This window comes from Ascaphus truei, chromosome 21 (assembly GCF_040206685.1).
Source record: "Ascaphus truei isolate aAscTru1 chromosome 21, aAscTru1.hap1, whole genome shotgun sequence".
Lineage (NCBI taxonomy): Eukaryota > Metazoa > Chordata > Amphibia > Anura > Ascaphidae > Ascaphus > Ascaphus truei.
Genome location: NC_134503.1, coordinates 10538674 through 10558878, shown reverse-complemented (window position 1 = coordinate 10558878; position 20205 = coordinate 10538674). Strand labels below are relative to the sequence as shown.

At 42.8% G+C, this 20205-nt stretch overlaps 1 protein-coding gene across 9 annotated transcripts in view; it reads right to left on the bottom strand.

Annotated features, from left to right (window-relative positions):
• The window catches only part of VAV2 (vav guanine nucleotide exchange factor 2), a 195918-nt gene that overhangs the window by 133987 nt on the left and 41726 nt on the right, over window positions 1-20205 (bottom strand). For all 9 annotated transcript variants that reach the window (XM_075578934.1, XM_075578939.1, XM_075578942.1 and 6 more), the window contains exon 2: window positions 13787-13903. In XM_075578934.1, the coding sequence (XP_075435049.1) occupies window positions 13787-13903 (117 nt within the window). The remainder of the gene's footprint in view (window positions 1-13786; window positions 13904-20205) is intronic.

Here is a 20205-nt window from a genome sequence, read left to right as displayed (position 1 = left end):
TGAACCGCTCACATGACCGGGCCATCACGCTACAAATATATTCGTCTCCTCAAGCTGCTCTCCGTCCAACGCTCACGTGCATTATAGACGTTCTCATTGCCAGAACGTGACTCATCGCGCCACGCTCTAGTGCGCACGCAAATCATTCTGGACTCGGCCTTAGGCACACAACCCGGGGTTTTACAGATTTATAACGGGACCGAGCAACTGTCAGCTTAGGTAAGAATCTAGAACGATACAACGTCACGCGCTTCACATATAAAAATAAATATAAATAAAGGGGATGCAGTTGTGCGGCTTTAAATGCAACAAGCTCCAGTGTGTGTTCCTGCCCTTATTGCTGCCTCGCCCATATTCTCTCCCTTTTTTAATTAACTGTATGACATTATCAGTGTGGTTACACGAGTCCCCGCTGCAAATGGAAACAATAAAACATTTACAAAGAAGGCGTTGGAACAGATTTCAAATGGTTATTCTGTCTGATTGTTTTAAGAAGGTGGTTAGTTCCCAAGATGTAACCATTAAACATACTGGATCTCTGCTCTACGTGTACTTTCATTTGTGGTGCGACACTGCACCCGTTGCAGGTTTAAAGCTGCAGTTCAAGCTCCCGTTTTTTTTTTTTTAACTTCAATAGTTTCATGTGGGCAATCTCTACTTGCCTAAAAAAAACTGCATAGCTTCCGGTCAATTCGTTCTCCGTCTATTGATCGGCAAAGTTTGGCGACATCTTTAAACATGGGGAATGTAAATCATTGCTATAGAAACAAGCATGCTTGTTAAAATAGAATACAGGCATACCCCACATTAACGTACGCAATGGGACCGGAGCATGTATGTAAAGTGAAAATGTACTTAAAGTGAAGCATTACCTTTTTCCCCACTTATCGATGCATGTACTGTACTGCAATCATCATATACGTGCATAACTGCTTTAAATAACACATGTGTAACAGGCTCTATAGTCTCCCCGCTTGCGCACAGCTTCGGTGCAGGTAGGGAGCCGGTATTGCTGTTCAGGACGTGCTGACAAGCGCATGCGTGAGCTGCCGTTTGCCTATTGGGCGATATGTCCTTACTCGCAAGTGTACTTAAAGTGAGTGTCCTTAAACCGAGGTATGCCTGTACAAGAAAATTGATCTTTCAAAGTTGTTTTTTTTTTTTAAACAGAAAATGGTAAAAGTATTTTTTCTTACTACAGAACTGATTTATTAAAAAAAAAACATACATGCAGGATATTGCTTGAACTGCAGCTTTAAAAGGGGCCCTTATTTTATACCTCCTCTCAAAATGAACATGACGCATTGTACATTGTATCAATGAGGGATTCTGGGTTTTGGGGGGGAGAAGGGGTTTTCATTTTATTTATTTTTTAAAAATTTAAAAAAAAAAAAATTAAAAAAAAACAACTCTGCTCATCTGTCTACAATGAAAAATAAATTGACATACATTTGAATTTGGTGTCCAACAAAGCTTCTACCATTTGTACACTTTTGTGTTGCCTGTGTCTGTTACCTGTGGCTGGGCGGCTACAAGAGGTGAAACTCAATAGGAATGATGCTTTATTTCAACATTTTAAGTGGTTTTAAGTGAAAGTGCAAGATGATCAGTCGGTGGCGTTTTTCGGTTAAAACCTGAATCCCCAATTATAATCAAATACTATAATCTGCTCTCTCTCCTTGAACAGAGGTTTTCAACTTCCAGCTCCAACGAAATTACCTTAATTAACCTGCCTAACAGGTCTCCTGTAATAGCAGAGCCCGCGTGCGTATTTTTACATTTCCACTTCTTATTTTTATCAGACAATTTACACAACTGAAGAGGGCTTGGTGACTATTTTTGACTGATTTTCTTTATTAAATACGTGTGTTAAAATACTAAGAACTTGAACAAAAAATGTAAATGGTTGTAAAATATTCATCATTACCCTTTTTATTTGATGTTTCTATTGATTTCAAACGGTCTATTAAGAATGTTAAGATTAAAAAAAAATTGGAATGAATTCATCCACAACCATTTATTAAATATTTTTAAAGGTACCAAAAAGTAACTCTGGAACCTTTGTCTTCCATTGAACAAGAGGTTCAGAAGCAATGTTCTGGAATAGAAAGTGGATAATCATACTTGTTTCCACCGTCATCTTATAACCAACAGTAGAAATCCCTTTTCAGCCAGAGCAGTGGAAATCATAGGACATTAGGAGCAAGGTTACCAGCTGCATTATTGGGGGTGCCCAAATAATGTTTTACGGGTTCTCCGAGTCTTACAGAATAGAATCTTTAGTGTTTGTTGTTACACCAAGTTGCTTCTATATTACAGTTATGTTACATTGAGACATGTCATAATATAATGTTACAAACATGCAGTTGTTTTAACCGCTTGTGTCTCTGTGTCCGAGTGGTCTCCAGTACTTGGTAGGTCCCTCCAGTAATGCATGCTCATGTGCTTGCCTCTTATATTCAAGTCCTTATTTAAAGGCTTTTTTTAAAAACCTTTTTTTAATAAAATCGGTGAAAAGCAGGGGGTCTCCGCAGCTGAACCCCATTAAATGCACCTCCAGGGACACACCAAAAAGGGGGGTAATGGCATCACAGCAAAAGTTTAAAGCTTCCGCGTTGCGGGGGGGCCAATGGGAAGCCAAACCCGATGACGTCACGGCTTCCTATTGGCTCGCAATGAGCGGAAGCTTTCAAACGACGCTATCGTGTGAACCCTGCTAGCTGAGCGAACCCGCTACAGGCAACCTACGAAGATAAGCATCTCTGGAAACAGGAGGTACAATTAATGGGGTTCAGCTCTGGAGGCCCCCCTACTTCAACCCCATGTTAAAAATTAAACAAATGTGCACACCCCAAAAAAAAAAAAAAAATGGAAAAAACCCTGCCAGCTTGAATTGTTTCTCAATTGTTCGCAACGATATTATTTTACTTGGAGCAATACTCATAATGATGGATATAAACTAGATATAGATATGAATTAGATATAAACGAAGGGATATGCTGTTTAAAGGCCGAATGTGAAAATAAAACCTGAACAAGTAAGGATTATAAAAAGAATAGCATCTGTAATGTCCATAAAGGGGGAAAAAACAAGGGGAGAATGAGGATCCCAAGAGATTTAGCATTCAAGTCCCTCCTCTGGCCAGATATAAACTGACCTGAGGCTGACCGCCCAGTCTAACTGGGAACAGCTTAACAAAACAGAGTAAAAACAGGAAGGCAGCAGGGGAGGGGATGGACAGGAGATCCAGGCTAGAAAATGTGATCAGACACATTCAACAACACACTTAATATTGGTGCTGTCACTGTTTCACCCCTTCCCTTCTGGAGGCTCCCGAGACACAATGCAAGCTGCTTTTAGGGCTGAACTACGGAATGTTTGTGCAGGACTCACCCCAAAAGAATGAAGGAAACAGAAGCTTATAGCTGTGAACGTGCCGTGTGTTTGCATAATACGATGTCCTGTGTTTATTGCGGTTGCCTTTATTTCCGCACACACACGCTAAACAATCAGTCTACGTGGGACCCACATTTTTTTTTTAATTGGATACTTTGTGGGGCAGGAACTCGCGGACCGGCAAAAAGAAACATTCCGTAACAGAGCACAGTGAGGGAGAGAGTAAATTGAGCCCATTCAGACATTGTTGGTACAGATGGAGCAAGCGTTATTTCACGCGCTGGGGCCTTGCGGTGGTATAATCTGCGATATTCTGTATTATCGCTGCCATTAAAATCTCTGATATTCTGCATGGTCAGTAGGTAAAATAAACCTGCACCTAATTAAATCTAGTAAGAGCCACTCAAATATCAGAGAGTATAAAGTAGTCACACTCTTTCATTTGTGACTTTTTTCCCCCCATTTAATTATTGATTTATTGTCGCTCAACCAACTGATCAATTCTGGATCTTATTATTTTTAACTGCAGTAGAGCAGCAACTGGATCTGCTCCCAGGGATGTTTCTGTAGTGTAAGCCATTGGATTCCTCTAGATCAGCGGTGATCCACTCCAGTCCTCATGGGCCACCAACAGGGCAGGTATTAGGGATATCCCTGCTTCAGCACAGATGGCTCAGTCGTTATGTAAAATGTAAAAGTTCTGCATAGGTGAAACCTCAGGTTTCCTCCAGTGAAAACGTCTGCACTCGTGGAAGAAACCTATGAGGTCTCCAAAGCTCTAAGCACTCCAATTACAAAGAATTCTTACGTTGGTTCACTAAAAGGTATCACAATGTACAACAAATCTGCAAACCAGTGGATATTAAACAGAGGTGAACAGAAACATGATTACTGGGTGATCATCTCTCTGGGTGCCATGTGTTACAAAAGCAGATCTTCACTGTACATATTCTTTCCGCCTTTACCAGGGAGGTTGTAACTTGTTATTCAGTAATGTGCTCAACGGTGAAGGGGTTTGATAGCTGGCAACACGGTGCATTGGGATTACTCATCCTGCTCTCTGTTTTCATGACTTTCCCACCTGCTACTTCCTTGATATATTATTTTGTTTTCATCTTTCTCAATCTGTTGTGAGTAAATGTTAAATGAATATGATAATGGCATACAAAATAAAAGCTGTATTGCCTTGATCATCAACCACAGAGCTAACTATTTAGCTGCCGCAATGTGGATTTATGGCTGCATACAGACGTACCCCGCATTAACGTACGCAATGGGACCAGAGCATGTATGTAAAGCGAAAATGTACTTAAAGTGAAGCACTCCCTTTTCCCCACTTATTGATGCATGTACTGTACTGCAATCGTTATATACGTGCATAACTGATGTAAATAACGCATGTGTAACAGGCTCTATAGTCTCCCCGCTTGCGCACAGCTTCGGTACAGGTAGGGAGCCGGTATTGCTGTTCAGGACGTGCTGACAGGCGCATGCGTGAGCTGCCGTTTGCCTATTGGGCGATATGTCCTTACTCGCGAGTGTACTTAAAGTGAGTGTCCTTAAACCGGGGTATGCCTGTACTGCTGTGCTGGAGGGGAACCCAATATCGACACCTAGTAGTAACCTGTACTGTAGTTTTGAAATGCCTTTTCTTTTGCAGAAGATAAAAGGGTCATATCACTTGTAGCTATTTCAGCACTTTCAGTGACAAAGTAGCAAGGGTGAACAATGTCCACAAATGGTATTAAAAAAACACAGGCGCCAGGTAGAGGCACCATCCTGGTTAATATAGTGTTACATTCTCATTTGCCCTCATTCAACGTGCTACGTTTCCCTAGCTGGGGCACACCGTTATTACTGTTAGAATATTGAAAAGGATTCATGCTGTCCAGTGCAGGCGAAAAACTCCCAAGTATATTGCATAAAGGCCTTCAAGAGACTGTCCATCTATACCACGGGTGGGCAACTCCAGTCCTCAAGAGTAACCAAGTAGTCAGGTTTTCAGGATACCCTTGCTTCAGCACAGGTGGCTCAATCAGTGGCTCAGACAAAGACTTAGCCACTTGTTTCGAAGCAGGGATATTCTGAAAACATAACCTATTGGTGGCCCTTGAGGACTGGAGTTTCCCACCCCTGATCTACTACGTAGTCACAATCAGGTGCTACGTAGTCACAATCAGGTGCTACGTAGTCACAATCAGGTGCTACGTAGTCACAATCAGGTGTTACTCCGCTTTTAATCCCTTCAGTGCTACAAGGTTCTGAAACATATTCCGGTCTATGACGGAAACCAACAGCACTTAATAGTTTGTAGTTTATAGCAACAATTCTTACAAAATCTCCAGTGCTTCTGCAATACAGTGCCGCCTTCCAGCAGAACAGAGGTTAAATGAGTCTTTGATTCGCTCCCCTATTGGTATTCCACATATGACGCCAGAAATGTGCTGATGCACAGAACATATTGCCATGTGCAGCCCCGATATGCCACATTTGCTTTAACTACTCCAACTGCATGACTGCCCAACGAAATTGTGGCTAATTAAACTTCCCCAAGGTAATTGATGTTCTAACAGGTGCAGGAGTATAGAAGCGCTACGTGCAGTTACGGGACCACAGATCAAAGCTGCTGCGGTTCACTCTCAATTAGCAGGAGTGGCCAGGGTCAGAGGCCAGAGCCACCCCCGACGCGTTTCCGAAGGACCGACAAGCATTCGGGAACCATCAGCTAAGCTGCCATTGTTTGAGAACTCTATATAATCAGGTGTTCCCTCTTTCCTTTGCCACAGAGGCCTGTGAATACATTGTGGGTGTCTGACAGTTAAAGGCCCGTGTGTGATGCACAACGCCACTGTATGAAGTTCTTCTGACATTACCAGTTGGCCATAACCGATTCTATGTTTTTTTTTATACAGATTTTTTTTTTTTTGCTGGAGGAATTGTTCCTGGACCTCCTGGCATTGAAGGGTTAATGCTGTTCTTGCATCCATTGACTATAGTTTCAAAAAGGTAACAAGCAAAGTCACACGGACCATGTAAATGAAGCAAAAAAGATGTGACTTCTACACATTCCGATAATAACTACAGGTACGTGTATAAGCGCTTGAGAACTAAAAAAAGGCATCTGCATGAAAAAGCTCTGTAACTCAAGTGAGGAAACCCATTGGATTTCTCTAACCACTTAATAAAAGCATAGGCTACTGGGGTACAGAAAATACAGGTGGGCAATATATACCTGGGGTGGCTTTGCTCTTCTTTTATATGCTTGTTCTTTGCCTTTATTCATGTTGCAGGCTAAAAAAAACCTTGAAGTGGACCTCTGTGTGTGCGAAAGCTGATTAATTCAGACACACATGTACAAAAAAAAAAAAAAAGACAATTTAAACTACTCCCTTAGGCTAGTTTTCTGCATTAATTCAGACGCACGTCTTACCAAATTTACTTCTCACTGGGAGACCAAAGAAAGAAAGAAGAATCTCTTAATGGTTCTCACAGCATCAGCAATATAAAGACTTGTCAAAGCTGTAACAAACAGTGCCGAGTACTATTGTTACAAGATTTAATTAATACATGTTTGTGATATTATGTGAGCTTGCAAAGCAGCAAACAAGAAGTTGGGGGATTGGGGGGTGTGTGTGTGTGTGTCTGTGTCTGTATACACACACACGTCCTTATCGGTTCACTACTGATGAAGGCCTCCTCAATGATCTTCCAGGTATTGCGGTTACAGTCTCTCCTCCACGTTGCTCCAACAAATTTTCTGATTTCATCCTCCCATCCTACTTTTGGTTGTCGTCTTGATCTTTTAAGCTCTCTTGGAATCCAATTGAGTACCATCTCTGTCCAACGATGGCAATTTCTTCTTGCGATATATCCGGCCCACTGCTATTTTAATGTCTTCCTCTTTTTGATGCCAGACTTATTTTTTTTTGTTTCGCCCCCGTTCATTCTTTTTCCTGTCTCTATGGGTAATACCCAGCATCCATCTCTCTATACTTCTTTGCGTTGTCTGAAGCGTCTGCATTATCTTCGCATTTAGGGTCCCAGACACATTTGAGAGCCTGACAGAATACACTGGTTGAAAACTATTCTTCAGGCTTCGTGGAAAGTTCCCTTGAAATATGGTCTTGTTTCTTCCAAATACGCTCCATCCCATCTTCATTCTCCTATTGATTTCATTCAAAATGTTACCTTACATGGTTACTGGCCGACCACGGTAATCAGTTTGACTTCTTATAGTTCTATTCTATTTATTTCAATCTTTGCAGACTTAACACATTACTTAAACATCACTTTGATCTTGCCAAGATTCATATGGAGACCCAAATTCTTATTTGCTTTGGCAAGTCCTCCAAATTGTTGCTGGAGGTATTCTGAAAAACATAACTAAAATATACACAGTTGATTTTCATTCTCTTTTTCCCCCAATCTAATGTCTTGAACAATTCAAGTGTTGCAGTGAAACGTTTTGACATGGTGTCTCCCTCCCTCGCTGATCCTGGTGACATTGTGTCTCCCTGCCGCACTCCCTGTAAGGAATCGGGGAATACGTCCCTTGCGGCGTGTTCCCTCCTTACCTCCTGCTGCAAGTGATCCAATAGCGCGTCCCCCCGCGGCGTGCTTCCTCCTTGCCCGCTGCTGTACAGCCTCCCGCGCACCTTACAGAGCGTGGCTTTCACAGTTCTTACGGAGCTTGGCTCTGCCCCTCCGCTTGTGCCGCTCCGCATGCGTGATGCCCGTGCACCGCTCCCCAGCTGCTTGTCAACTAATACCGCCCTCACCTGTCTCCTGCTTCTCACAGCCTATCCCTGCCTCTGCAGAGGCCGCTCCACCCCCTTCTCTCATTGGACTCCTGTCTCCATTTATGCTCAGCTTCTTTTGGAAGGACACACGATACATCATTGGTGGTTTCGTCTAGCTGGTCCTCTACTGGATTATGCCCCGTGTTATTTGTGTAAGCATATGGAACTCAACTCCTTTATGGATCAACTATAAAATTCCGTGCACTTCTCATAGGTCTTCTTGGAGTGGAATGATTTGCTTCTTCCAAACAATAAGTCGTTGCTTCGTCTTCTTTAAGGTTTTTGTCATCTTCAACAGTCTTCCCTCCCCATATCACAGTTGTTTTTTTCTTATATCTTCAGTTACACGTTTGCAAAATGTCTTACACAGCTCTACATTATTCAATTCTTATTCTTGTGTCTTCAGATGGCTCCATATCTTGTCGCCTCCTCAGGTATATTTTGTGTACAAACACACCATTTTTTTTCCTGTAATAGTTTTTTTTTTTTTTTTAAATAAATGAAATATGGAGACTTTATGAACTGGGAGCAGACTACAATTTCACGGCAATCCTGATACAGAGCTATCTTTGAAGCCACTCCCGGGGCAATGTGCTACCTTTTGGGGACACAGCGGGATCAGCCATTGCACCGAACATGAAATATCCCCCTATGTTAATCGTCTTTGTGTAAATGATCAGCTCCTGTCACCGTGCCGCTGCCCATCCTTGGGTCTTACTGTTAAGAGCCAGATGTCAGCTCCCTGCAGAGTTTATTACTCACTGCAAATATCCAAATGAATAATGCATGCTACAGTTAAACCCAGATGCTAATATGAGAAGATACCTCACCATTATAAGATGGATATTACTGCATCTGATAAAAATGTACTGTAGCTGCAGACCCTCATTTTGTGCAGGGCTAGTGTAGATTCAAAATGGACCCGACTTGCTTCCTGGCATTAAAGCACATTTTAAATTGAGCACCATCATATTAAGGCCTCGTCCAGGGTGGAAACAGGCTCCAGCGCTGCGCCCTGCTCGGCCGTGCTTTTCCTGGCCGGCTAGGTGCACGCGCGTCCCCGACGTCACGGAGCTGGTTCGCCCTCATTGGGCGAACTGCTCACGTGACGCGCTTGCGAGCAGCAAAAATCAATTTTGCTTGCACGGCAAGCGGCCGAGTGCCGAGCAGGCGCGCCTGCCCGCTCGCGCAGGCCACGTGCATTGTCGCAACGTGTCCAGCGTGAGCGCGCCCGCCCGCTCAGCACCACCCCGGACGAGGCTTTAGTGTCTGCAAAAAGGTTCAATGCAAAATCCCATAAAAACAAAGCTCAAGAGAAGTTCCTTTACAAACTTGTATTTTTGGTCTGCTATAAAAGGTGACCCTGTGTGTTCATTTGCATGTCATTTCCCAGAATCCCTGGCCGCAGTGGAAACACTCTATGCTAACTGATAATGGGGAAAGGCAGGGTTGCAGACATATTAGACACGTGAATGTGCTCACAAGTGATATTTATATTTGCTATAATATACAGTATCTGTAATACCATTATCTCTGTTTAACTCACTCCACTGAAAGATGCCAAAAGTTAATTTATTTCAATGGACAATACGGTATCTTACGGCTTTGCATCGCTAAGTTAATGTGCCCCAATATCACCTGAGATCTTCAGCAAGTCATATCAAATTAGACTCTACAGGGAACTAGCGCATACTCATTTTTCAAGCTACACTTTTTCGTTTTCTTCTGGAAACAATGTTGGGTAACAAAGGGCAGAATCATTCAGCTTAGAATGAAAGAGTTAATAACCCTTGCATGCCCTCCCCAGAGATTCAGTCCTTTCCTTCTTAATGGGATTCATTATTCATTTTCGTCCTGATTCCGGCAGACAGGTGTCACAAGGATGACATGGCTGAGTTTGGCAGGGCAGCACGAGGCATAGCGAGTGGCCTCATTAGGTCCTCGTGCAATATTCCCCCAAATCCGATGCAGGACATATTGTATACCAGAGGTAGCCAACTCCAGTCCTCAGGAGCTACCAACAGGTCGGGTTTGCAGCATCTCAGCTTCAGCACAGGTGGCTCAATCAGTCCCAGCTTCAGCACGTGTGGCTCACTCAGTCCCAGCTTCAGCACAGGTGGCTCACTCAGTCCCAGCTTCAGCACAGGTGGCTCAATCAGTGGCCCAGTCTTCGACTGAGCTACCTGTGCTGAAGCAGAGATATCCAGAAAATCTTACCAAATGGCTCATGAGAACTGGGAGTTGGCCGCCCCTGGTATACCGTATTATTGTGACTGGTGGCCCTGCAGCCTTACAAATACAGGCAGTCCTCATTTTGCAACGCTTCATTTTACAACGAATGGCTTATCCAACGCTATGCAATGCATACCTATGTTCATTTTTACAACGCCAAAATGGCTTATCCAACTCTCTTACGACACTTTGCAACGGTTTTTATGTGTATATGTGTATATGTGTATATGTGTATATGTGTATATGTGTATATATATATATATATATATATATATATATATATACACACACACACACACACAGCATTGCAAAGCGTCGTAAGAGCATATATATAATATTATATTATACTATATAATATTATATAATATATTATTTATTATGTTATATTATATATATAATACAGTATATACACTATATAATTTATCTGTGTGCTGCATATCTTATTGCCTGAGTAAAATATTTGGTGTATTTTAGTGTTAAAAATGCCTTCAGGAACGGAACCTTTCATTTAAACAGTGTTCCTATGGGAAAACGTGTTTCGCTTTACAACGTTTCGCTATCCAACGCCATTTTGAGTAACGCATTGCGTCGGATAACCGAGGAATGCCTGTAACTGATCTCAACAATATCAAACATGAGGAGAGATATGCAAAGCTGCACCTGGTACTGCAGAGGCATCATAACCAACATCACCAAAGCCACACAAGGATTAACGGGTCACAGGCTTGGAATATTCCGGGCCCGCCTTCCCAGCAGTAAGGGGGTTACTGTAAAATGCAGCTGTAAGGGAACTCACATCAAGTTAAAAAATACATTTGATGCCAGTATGCAGCGCAGCAAACCCGCAAAGCGCGGGGAGGTAGGGTTTTTTTTTTTACACTTTTCAGTAGTTGTAAAGATCACAAGCTCGCACCGTATCGTGCTCATTAGACCAAGAGCATCTGTCACGAGGAAGTACCGGCCGCAGGTTGAGAAACAGCGCAACCGCGCCTCCGATGTGGGAGGTGAGGAGTGGATGAGACATTGGAGAGACGTTGCATCAGAGCCTGTATGAACACACGCAGTCCGAGACGCAGGATCGACTAATACAGGGGCGGCCAACTCCAGTCCAGAAGAGCTGCCAACGGGTCAGGTTTGCAGGATATCCCTGCTTCAGCACAGGTGACTATATCAGTGGCTCAGTCAAAGGCTGAGCCACTGATTGAGCCACCTGTGCTGAAGCTGGGACTGATTGAGCCACCTGTGCTGACGCAGAGATGGATTGAGCCACCTGTGCTGAAGCAGGGATATGATGCAAACCTGACCTGTTGGTAGTTTGAGGACTGGAGTTGGCTACCTCTGGACTAATACATTCAATATTTTGCAGGTGTTACAGTGCCTTTCAGTGAAACATCATTATTATATTTTTGTGTCCGTTAAAAGAAATCCTGCTTTTCTTAATCTCTAGCATCTCAGTTAGTATGGTAACCTATAGACTGCACTGGGCCCCTGGGAGAACTCCATTTTAAAACTCTGACATTTAATATTTAACACGCTCCTGAACGGATAATCAGATTTTAATGATTTAAAAATGGAAAGAGAAAGAGGAGATCTCAAACTAGATACAAAATAAAATGCAGACTTCCTGTTAGGGGTTCCCATAGCCCTGACAAACACTCTGCTGGATCAAAAACACAGATTTTTGGGGATTGACAGTCAATAAAAGATACCATTAGCTTTCTCAACTCTATCTGCATGAAGTCCTATGCTGGGTCCCCACAAAGTTACTCTTCAGCTCCGGAACGCCCATTTAAACTGTGATTGTGCGTGTGTGTATGTGCGTGTGCGCGTGTGTGCGCGGCTTCTATTCCATTGCTTCACTTCATATGACAACCAATCGTCTTCTCTTAAAGGAGGAATCCATGAAATATCCCACGTGTGTTTTTTTTTAAAAAATACATCAGTTCGGTAGTATTAGATAATATTTATTACCTTTTTATTTTAACATTCAACTCATAACAAATGGCATTGAGTTTTAATATACTGAGCACCCTTTGATTTCTATAATAATAGCATGTTCTTGTATAGCGATGCTAGTATTATGCAGCACTTTACAGAGATATTCTGCAGGCACAGGTCCCTGCCCTGTGGAGCTTACAATCTATGTTTTTGGTGCCTGAGGCACAAGGAGATAAAGTGACTTGCCCAAGGTCACAAGGAGCCGACACCGGGAATTGAACCAGGCTCCCCTGCTTAGTGCCAGTCAATGTCTTTACTCACCGGGCCACTCCTTCTCCCCTTATATAGCAGGCTTTAGCCCACCTCCCCAGCAGTGCAAGATCTTTACAACACTTTCCTGTTTGTGATAATTTGCTGCCAATGTTCTCAGCAGTTTGAGTTGCAAACTGTAACAATAGATAAAGTTACCTTAGTAATATAAGAATACATTGTAGCAGCTGAAGGATTGATTTGAAACGGAAAGGCGGCCATTTAGTGAACCCTGGGAAACAGGATCTTTGCCGATTGATCACGGGAGAACAAACTGATCGCCAGCGTAGGTAATTAGTATTCAATACAGATAATCAGAGGCAGCATACATTTAAAAAATGTAAGTGCTGCACGGACTGCATCAACTCTAAATAAACTTCCGTATCAGTGAACACCGTGTGAAACGACACGGACAGCTGCGATCTACATTTAATGGCTTGTGTATATATATATATATATATATATATCTTCCACCAAACCGAACCCGGGACACACAGATACTACCAGAAGCCCTTCTATTTCCTCTCTCTGGCTGACTATGAGTAACAGATCCTCACAGTGAGGCCGCAGGGAGAAGAACAAGCTGTGCAAGAGGGGGACCTGGTAAAATGAGTGAGCCCCACAGCAACCTGGGAGGCCTTGCAATGATGGACTCACAATGACATCAATCTGGGGTTGTTTTTTGGGGTGGGAAGTTTTGTCAAAGTCTGCTTCAGATCAGGGGTGGCCAACTGTAGTCCTCAAGGGCCACCAAAAGGTCAGGTTTTCAAGATATCCCAGCTTCAGCACAGTTTGCTGAACTGAGCCTCCGATTGAGCCAACTGTGCTGAAGCTGGGAAAGCCTGACCTGTAGGCGGGCTTGGGGACTGGAGCTGAGCATCCCTGCTTTAGAGCAGGGGTGGCCAACTCCAATCCTCAAGGGCGACCAACAGGTCAGGTTTTCAGGATCTCCGCTTCAGCACAGGTGGCTCAACAGCCACCTGTGCTGAAGCAGAGATATCCTGAAAACCTGACCTGTTGGTGGCCTTTGAGGACTTGAGTTAGCCACCCGTGTTTTAGATAGATGACAAAAAAAAAAGTTATTTTATGTATGAAGATAAAAGATTCTTTACCTTTCCAAAATCCCGAACATCGAACAGATCAAACGGGTCGAACAGGTCGCAGTTCCGCAACGCAAACTTGTCGTGGCAAACTTTTAGGAACATTCGGATATTCTTCAGGCACAGGAACTGGAAGAGGAGAAGAAAGATCAGCACCGAAGGAATATTCCACGATGGGACATATTACTGTCAGATTATTGGTCATTCATTCCCATACCGGTGAAGTCCAAATCATTTCTATACGTTCCACCAGTGATTAGCTCCAAGCTGCCCCAGTCCTGCAACTAAGTAACTATTTGGTCATTCTAGAATGTCACATTCAGTACATATTATCCACGTAAATGCTTGACATGCATGTATCCCTTTCATGTTAGAGCACTGCATTAACAGACAATGCCATCTAATTAGCAACCCTACAGTCATTAAAAAACACCAGCATCACAGAGAAGATATTAAGCAGGTTGTATTTGATTGTCTAACCAGTGATGTTTTCCTTTATCAGATGGTTGAAATGCCAAATACAACTGCCGCACCCAAAAAAAAAAAAAAACACTCTTTGGATGTTTTTCCTACTCATCAAGATAAGGGAAGGATGGGCCATTGGCAACCAGTACGGATCACAAGCCATGCAAGGGCAATGCGAGTGGATCAGTGGCATGGACGGAGGACACAACTAACACAAGGAGCCAAGGTTAAGGCTGTGACCTCTGCAGCTACTGGGGCTGTCCCTAAGAAGTGCACGCGGGAGCTGCAGATAAATGTAAGAATCTGTTTAAAGCTGCAGTTCAGTCAATATCCTGCATGTGTGTATTTTTTAATAAATCAGTTCTGTAGTAAGAAAAAATACTTTTAGCATTTTCTGTTTTAAAAAAATAAACAACTTTGAAAGACCAATTTTCTTGTATTCTATTTTAACAAGCATGCTTGTTCCTATAGCAACCATTTACATTCCCCATGTTTAAAGATGTCGCCAAACTTTGCCGATCAATAGACGGAGAACGAATTGACCGGCAGCTATGCAGTTTTTTTAGGTAAGTAGAGATTGCCCACATGAAACAATTCAAGTTAAAAAAAAAAAAAATCCGGGAGCCTGAACTGCAGCTTTAATAACTGCACACAAAGTGCTGTAACAAAGCCCTAAATAATATACAGTGTATTATGTTTTTGATATGAATCCCTAAGCTCACAGTGGGACTAGAAAGTGATATTTCTTCAATGCTAGGGCAGGGCTCTTCAACTTTTGGCCCCGTTGGCCAGATCCAGCCTTGGCCCAAAGGCTATTGGCAGAACGGAAAAGCAAAGTAAAGGCTATTGTACAGTTTCAAATAGCACAGGCGTGTGATAAATGCACAGAAAGCCACAATTAAGAGGGGAAGTATAAATGATGTGCTGCAGTCCCAGACCTCCTGGGGATCACGTTTAACAATTTACGAGGAGACCGTCTTCCCACTGAGCTCAGCACCGGCATATTTTAGCTCCAGTGCTGCACAAACAATGAATAATTCAACGTTTGGAGTGACCAGCAGGTACTTCAATTTTTCTAATCTGGAGCGGACGCAGAACGCAGACAACACATGCCAACTGTAATGCTGAAGTCAGCACAGGACTGCTGCTCACCTTATACACATTACCTGTTAAATCAGAATTTATGGACACATTAAAACACCATTTTTTGTGGCACACAATACAGAAACTGAACTTATCTGGGAAAGGGCTATATATAAAATGTAGTCAAGACAGCTACTGTTAGATGCGGTGATAAGCATTAGATTTGCATAGCATTTATTATGTAATAATCCATGGTGTTATGGGACTAAATGTTGGTGTGTAGGCATTTTAGTAAAAATAAAATCAATTTAGCATGCACTGTGAAAGTGAATACAAGTTGGTTTTCAGTTCAACACCAGAGCATATGTTGGAGTTGCACTAAGAAGGGACTTGAATACAATGTTTAACCAGGGGTGTAACTGTAACCCAGGCAAAGCCTGGAGGCCTAATCTGCAAACACCAGTTGCGCATGCGTAAAATTTCACACAGGGCCCCCCTCATGTTTAGCTACGCCACCGTGTTTAACATTTGGTTCATAATTTTAACTAGATCTGTTGGGGATCTATTTATCAAAACAGAGAAGGGGTTGCTTTGATGCATGGTTTCCGTTTTAGCAGAGCTGCGGAATAAGAACAGTTTCTTACATCTGATGCAGGAGGGATATTTGAGGCAACTTAAAGGCAAAAATAATGTCGCAGAAACCGAGACTGAGACACATCTCATAATCTGTGCACCATGTAAATGCTCCCCAACTCCTACCGTCATTCGCCTAGGTGCAAGCTGGGGCAGACAGGGGGAAATTGGAGCTGAATGCTTTTATACACAGGTGCAGGGTGCAAATGCCCCCCGTTTTGCTCCAAAATTGCCTTGAAAGATGCAGATCTTAAAAATAGCTGTGAAAAACACAACATATTACACATTGCGTTTGTAATTAGCTACGGCCCGATACAAAGTCTCGGGAAATAATTAGAAAGCTCTTTTTACATAAGAATGTTTGACTTTACTAATCATTTTATTACCGGGCTGAGTTTTTTGTAAACATGGGAAACCAATAAACAAGATCCATTTACAATGCACCTGCCGACCTTGCAACTGATAGCACCATGGCTGCATCTCAATGCTGTTCTCTAGGTATTCTTGGCATGACATGAAACAATGGCGAGCGAGTTACTGATTTCATATTTATTCAGTATGCCGTGAAGCACCTTCTCTGTGTCAGGGACACGATGGGCCAAGTGCTTCTTATCTGCCGTCAAATTCTTGGTTAAGCTTCTGAGTTACAGTCATTGTAATGGGGCCCAGAGATTTCCCCGACACAAGCAAGAAGCTCGACAGCATTGTGAAAGGCGGCCAAAGTCTCCCAACAGGTATGTCTCTGCTATTTAACCTGGAGAAATACTCGGTATCCAGAAGTGCGCTGCAGTGCTTAAAGCAGCAGGTTTTGGGGGGGAGGCATGTAATTTTTTGGACTTTACGAGATCTCTTCTTGCCTTTTCCAAAACTGCTTTTATTTTATCTGATGCTTCGGTTACGATATAAACATTTGACATGTTAAGTGTGTAGGAGGTTAAAATAAAGCGCTCCCCAGTGCCAGGATAACCAGAGAAGCTAGAGATTCAGACAATCATGATTTTTTTTTTAAACACTAGAATGTATTTTTTATTTTTAAAGTGCAGGACCTGCTCACGGGACAGGATACTAACATTATAGGAGTAAGCTCACGTAGGCTTCTGGAGGCATTGCTGCGATAAAGGCTGATCTTCCATCTGCGTTAACTGCAGATGCTAATGATTACCACTTGACCTTATAGCCCTTTAGGTCAATGGCTTGAGTGACACATGAGCAGCTGGTCACAACGGTGTATTGTAAATTAAATAATACCCTCCAACTGAACCTGTTTAGCAGGTACACTACATGATTTTGGTTCCTGCAAGACCAGCTGTACCTACAACACAGAAAGTGTTTGTGTATGCCAAGCTGCATGAGTTATGGGACTTCCATAGGAATTGCTTGGAAACAAGACCATCCAGCACGAGAAGAGGAACAGCGGTCACGCGGACAAACACACACACACACAAACACACACACACACACACAAACACACACAAACACACACACAAAGGGTCCGTTAGATATAGATATTTTGTAAGGAGAATGGGAGATGATCCAGTTACTGGTCACCATCATGCCGTGCAACATGTTCCTTTTATGGGTGGGGTTGGGTGTAAAATTCTTTCCCCAAGGACATGGACTACTGCCCTCCCCTCCCGTTGCTCGAGTTACTTTCTTCAGGGTGGTGGGGGGAGGGGGGTTTAAACATGAGAAACTATTTCACCCTTGTAACAAAAAGAGCAAAGAATGTTCCGTTTGAAACTACGGGAATAGATCACAATAGACACAGGTTTCGGATAATGAGCCTTTTCCACCGGTTTAACTCTTTACCTATGATAACTTCACCTCTTCACTCCCAAAGGACCTGTATTCCCGTAGCAATGCGTTGCAGGTGCCTCTGATAGCAAAGGTATTAAGAGTAAATAGTAGCTAAACCAAAATGGTGCTTCTGTACACCTCCTAGAACCCATTCAAGTGCCAGAGAGGCAGCAGCGCCAATGCCTCGCCCGCGTCGATTACGACCGCATCTCCAATGCGTTCATGCGATTTTCCCATCACCGATGACTGGAGATCCCCAATTCCATTCCTCGGCAGTTTAGACCGCGTCCTTGACGCGATTTCCCTTGGCCAAACGAGCGGGATGGTTTGGATGTAGCTACTACTACTTCATGGGGTTGGCCCCCCAGCAAACCCATAATGTAGCAGCAACGTCCCAAGGCACCCAAAAGGTTAAACAATGTTTATTCAGGAAACAAAAAGTATAAGGTTAACTTTTAAAGGTTAAAAATGCATAGACAATCACTAAACGGTTTGTGTTGGCTTTAGTTCACGACAACTCATTTATAAATCACTAAATTGTAATCTTTGAAATTGCCGGTGACTGACAGTCGAATCGCCGTAACTATTTACAAGACGCGCTTACTGATCATATAAAAGGCTTGCAGGATATATTCTGCCACTGTAACCCCGCATGCTAGGAGGGTCAGGCTCCGTTTGTTCCTGCAGCTGCATTTTTTATTTGTATGTAGTATTAAGAGCCTACTCTACACCACTTCGAAGGAGGAAGAGGAGGAGAAGTCGTGTGGGTTAAGATACTGGCCTCTGAAGTTGGATGCCTGTTCAAGAGTAGACCGAGTAGCATATCAGTTTAATTTTGCGCATCACAATCCTGTTCTGTCTAAAAAAAAAAAAATATTACATAGTTAAACCTGCAGGGCAGTGGTTTATTAAGCCTGTATTGGTCCACTTTGTACAGAACCGCATTGAATAAATGACTGAGCAATTTGAAGAACACACTTACTCAGCAGCGGAATAGCATGACATAGGGTGGAACCATAGAATATATAAACCGACGGCAGATAAGAACCATTTGGATCAACTAGTCCCGGAATTGCTTGAAGTGATCGTTACGTTTATTGGTGGCGGCGATGACGTCAGAATTTGAGGCCAAAATATAGATCTGAAGAACCCCGCTTGGAACTGCAGGCTTTTATCGAGCACTAACGGTTAAAAGGATGTGCACTTGTATTTTATTACAGCTTGAATATCAGGACACAATTTAACAGCGCTGCTGTACATAGTATGTCAATTAATAGGCCGTATATTTATTGTGAGAGCTAACCAAACAATTATGGAGTTTACAAAGAGGTCACCGCCACTTGCATTGATCGCATTTTGCTATATTTAATACATCTGAAAGACTAATTTATTTTAGACAAACCCCCCAACAGAAAATAGCCAACCCTTACTAGTGGACGAAACCTGCTAAAATCAGAAACTTTGAACTTTGGTATATTGGAAGCACTGCTCAAAATGAGAACATGAGAACCCAGAACTGGTCAGGCAGGAAGTGTCTTCTGAAATCCCAAAGAGCCAGAAAATGTTAAAAATGTTCAACTTGATGACCCTTCAGTGGAAAAAAGCGGCATGAAGACAGAAGAAAAGATTTGTCTTTATTTCATGAGATGAAAGAGACAAGAATGTTCATTACCAAGACATTACCTGCGGTTACAGAGACATTACCGGCGGTTAGAGAGGGTCCACTGGAAAGTTATCTGAATATGAAACACAATCTTGTGTCCTAAGAAATTAACTCTTTCACTGGTGGATGGACTAACAGACCACTTCCTCCAGGCCTTAAAATAATTTTGCTGTGAAGCCCGGCCGTAGGAGTTACGTATAAAAGCGGCAATTCATGCACTGCATTTGACAGTTTTTTAATTATTTATTATTTTTAAAAATAGGATTGAAGCTGGGGGGTTTCCAAAACTGAACCCCTTCATCTCAGGTCCGGGGACACCCTGTTTCCGGAGATACAGACCTCCGTAGGTGCTGCTGGTAGTCACTCCGGCTCGGCTAGCAGGGACCACACAATGGCCCCTTTTCAAAGCTCCCACGCACCACAGGCCAATAGGAAGCCGTGACATCACCAGGTTCGGCTTCCTATTGGCCCATGTGACCGAGGGCTTTATCCGAGATACCGGCACCCCTTTCGGAGGTCTGTATATTGGAAAGCAGGGGGTTCACGGAGCTGAAATTAATGGGGTTCAGACCCACGGCTTCAATCCCGTGTAAAAAAATAATAAAACGCTAAAAGCACATAAATTGCTCCTTTAATGTCTATTAATGAAATTGCTTTGCATTTACTGAACATGATATTGGCAGTGGTTCTAGAAGGATTTACTTGGTGAAAACGATAGAGATATAGAGATATAGAGGTGTAAATATATATTTGTGTCTTTAACCACTACAGATTTCCCTTCTGCTCGTGT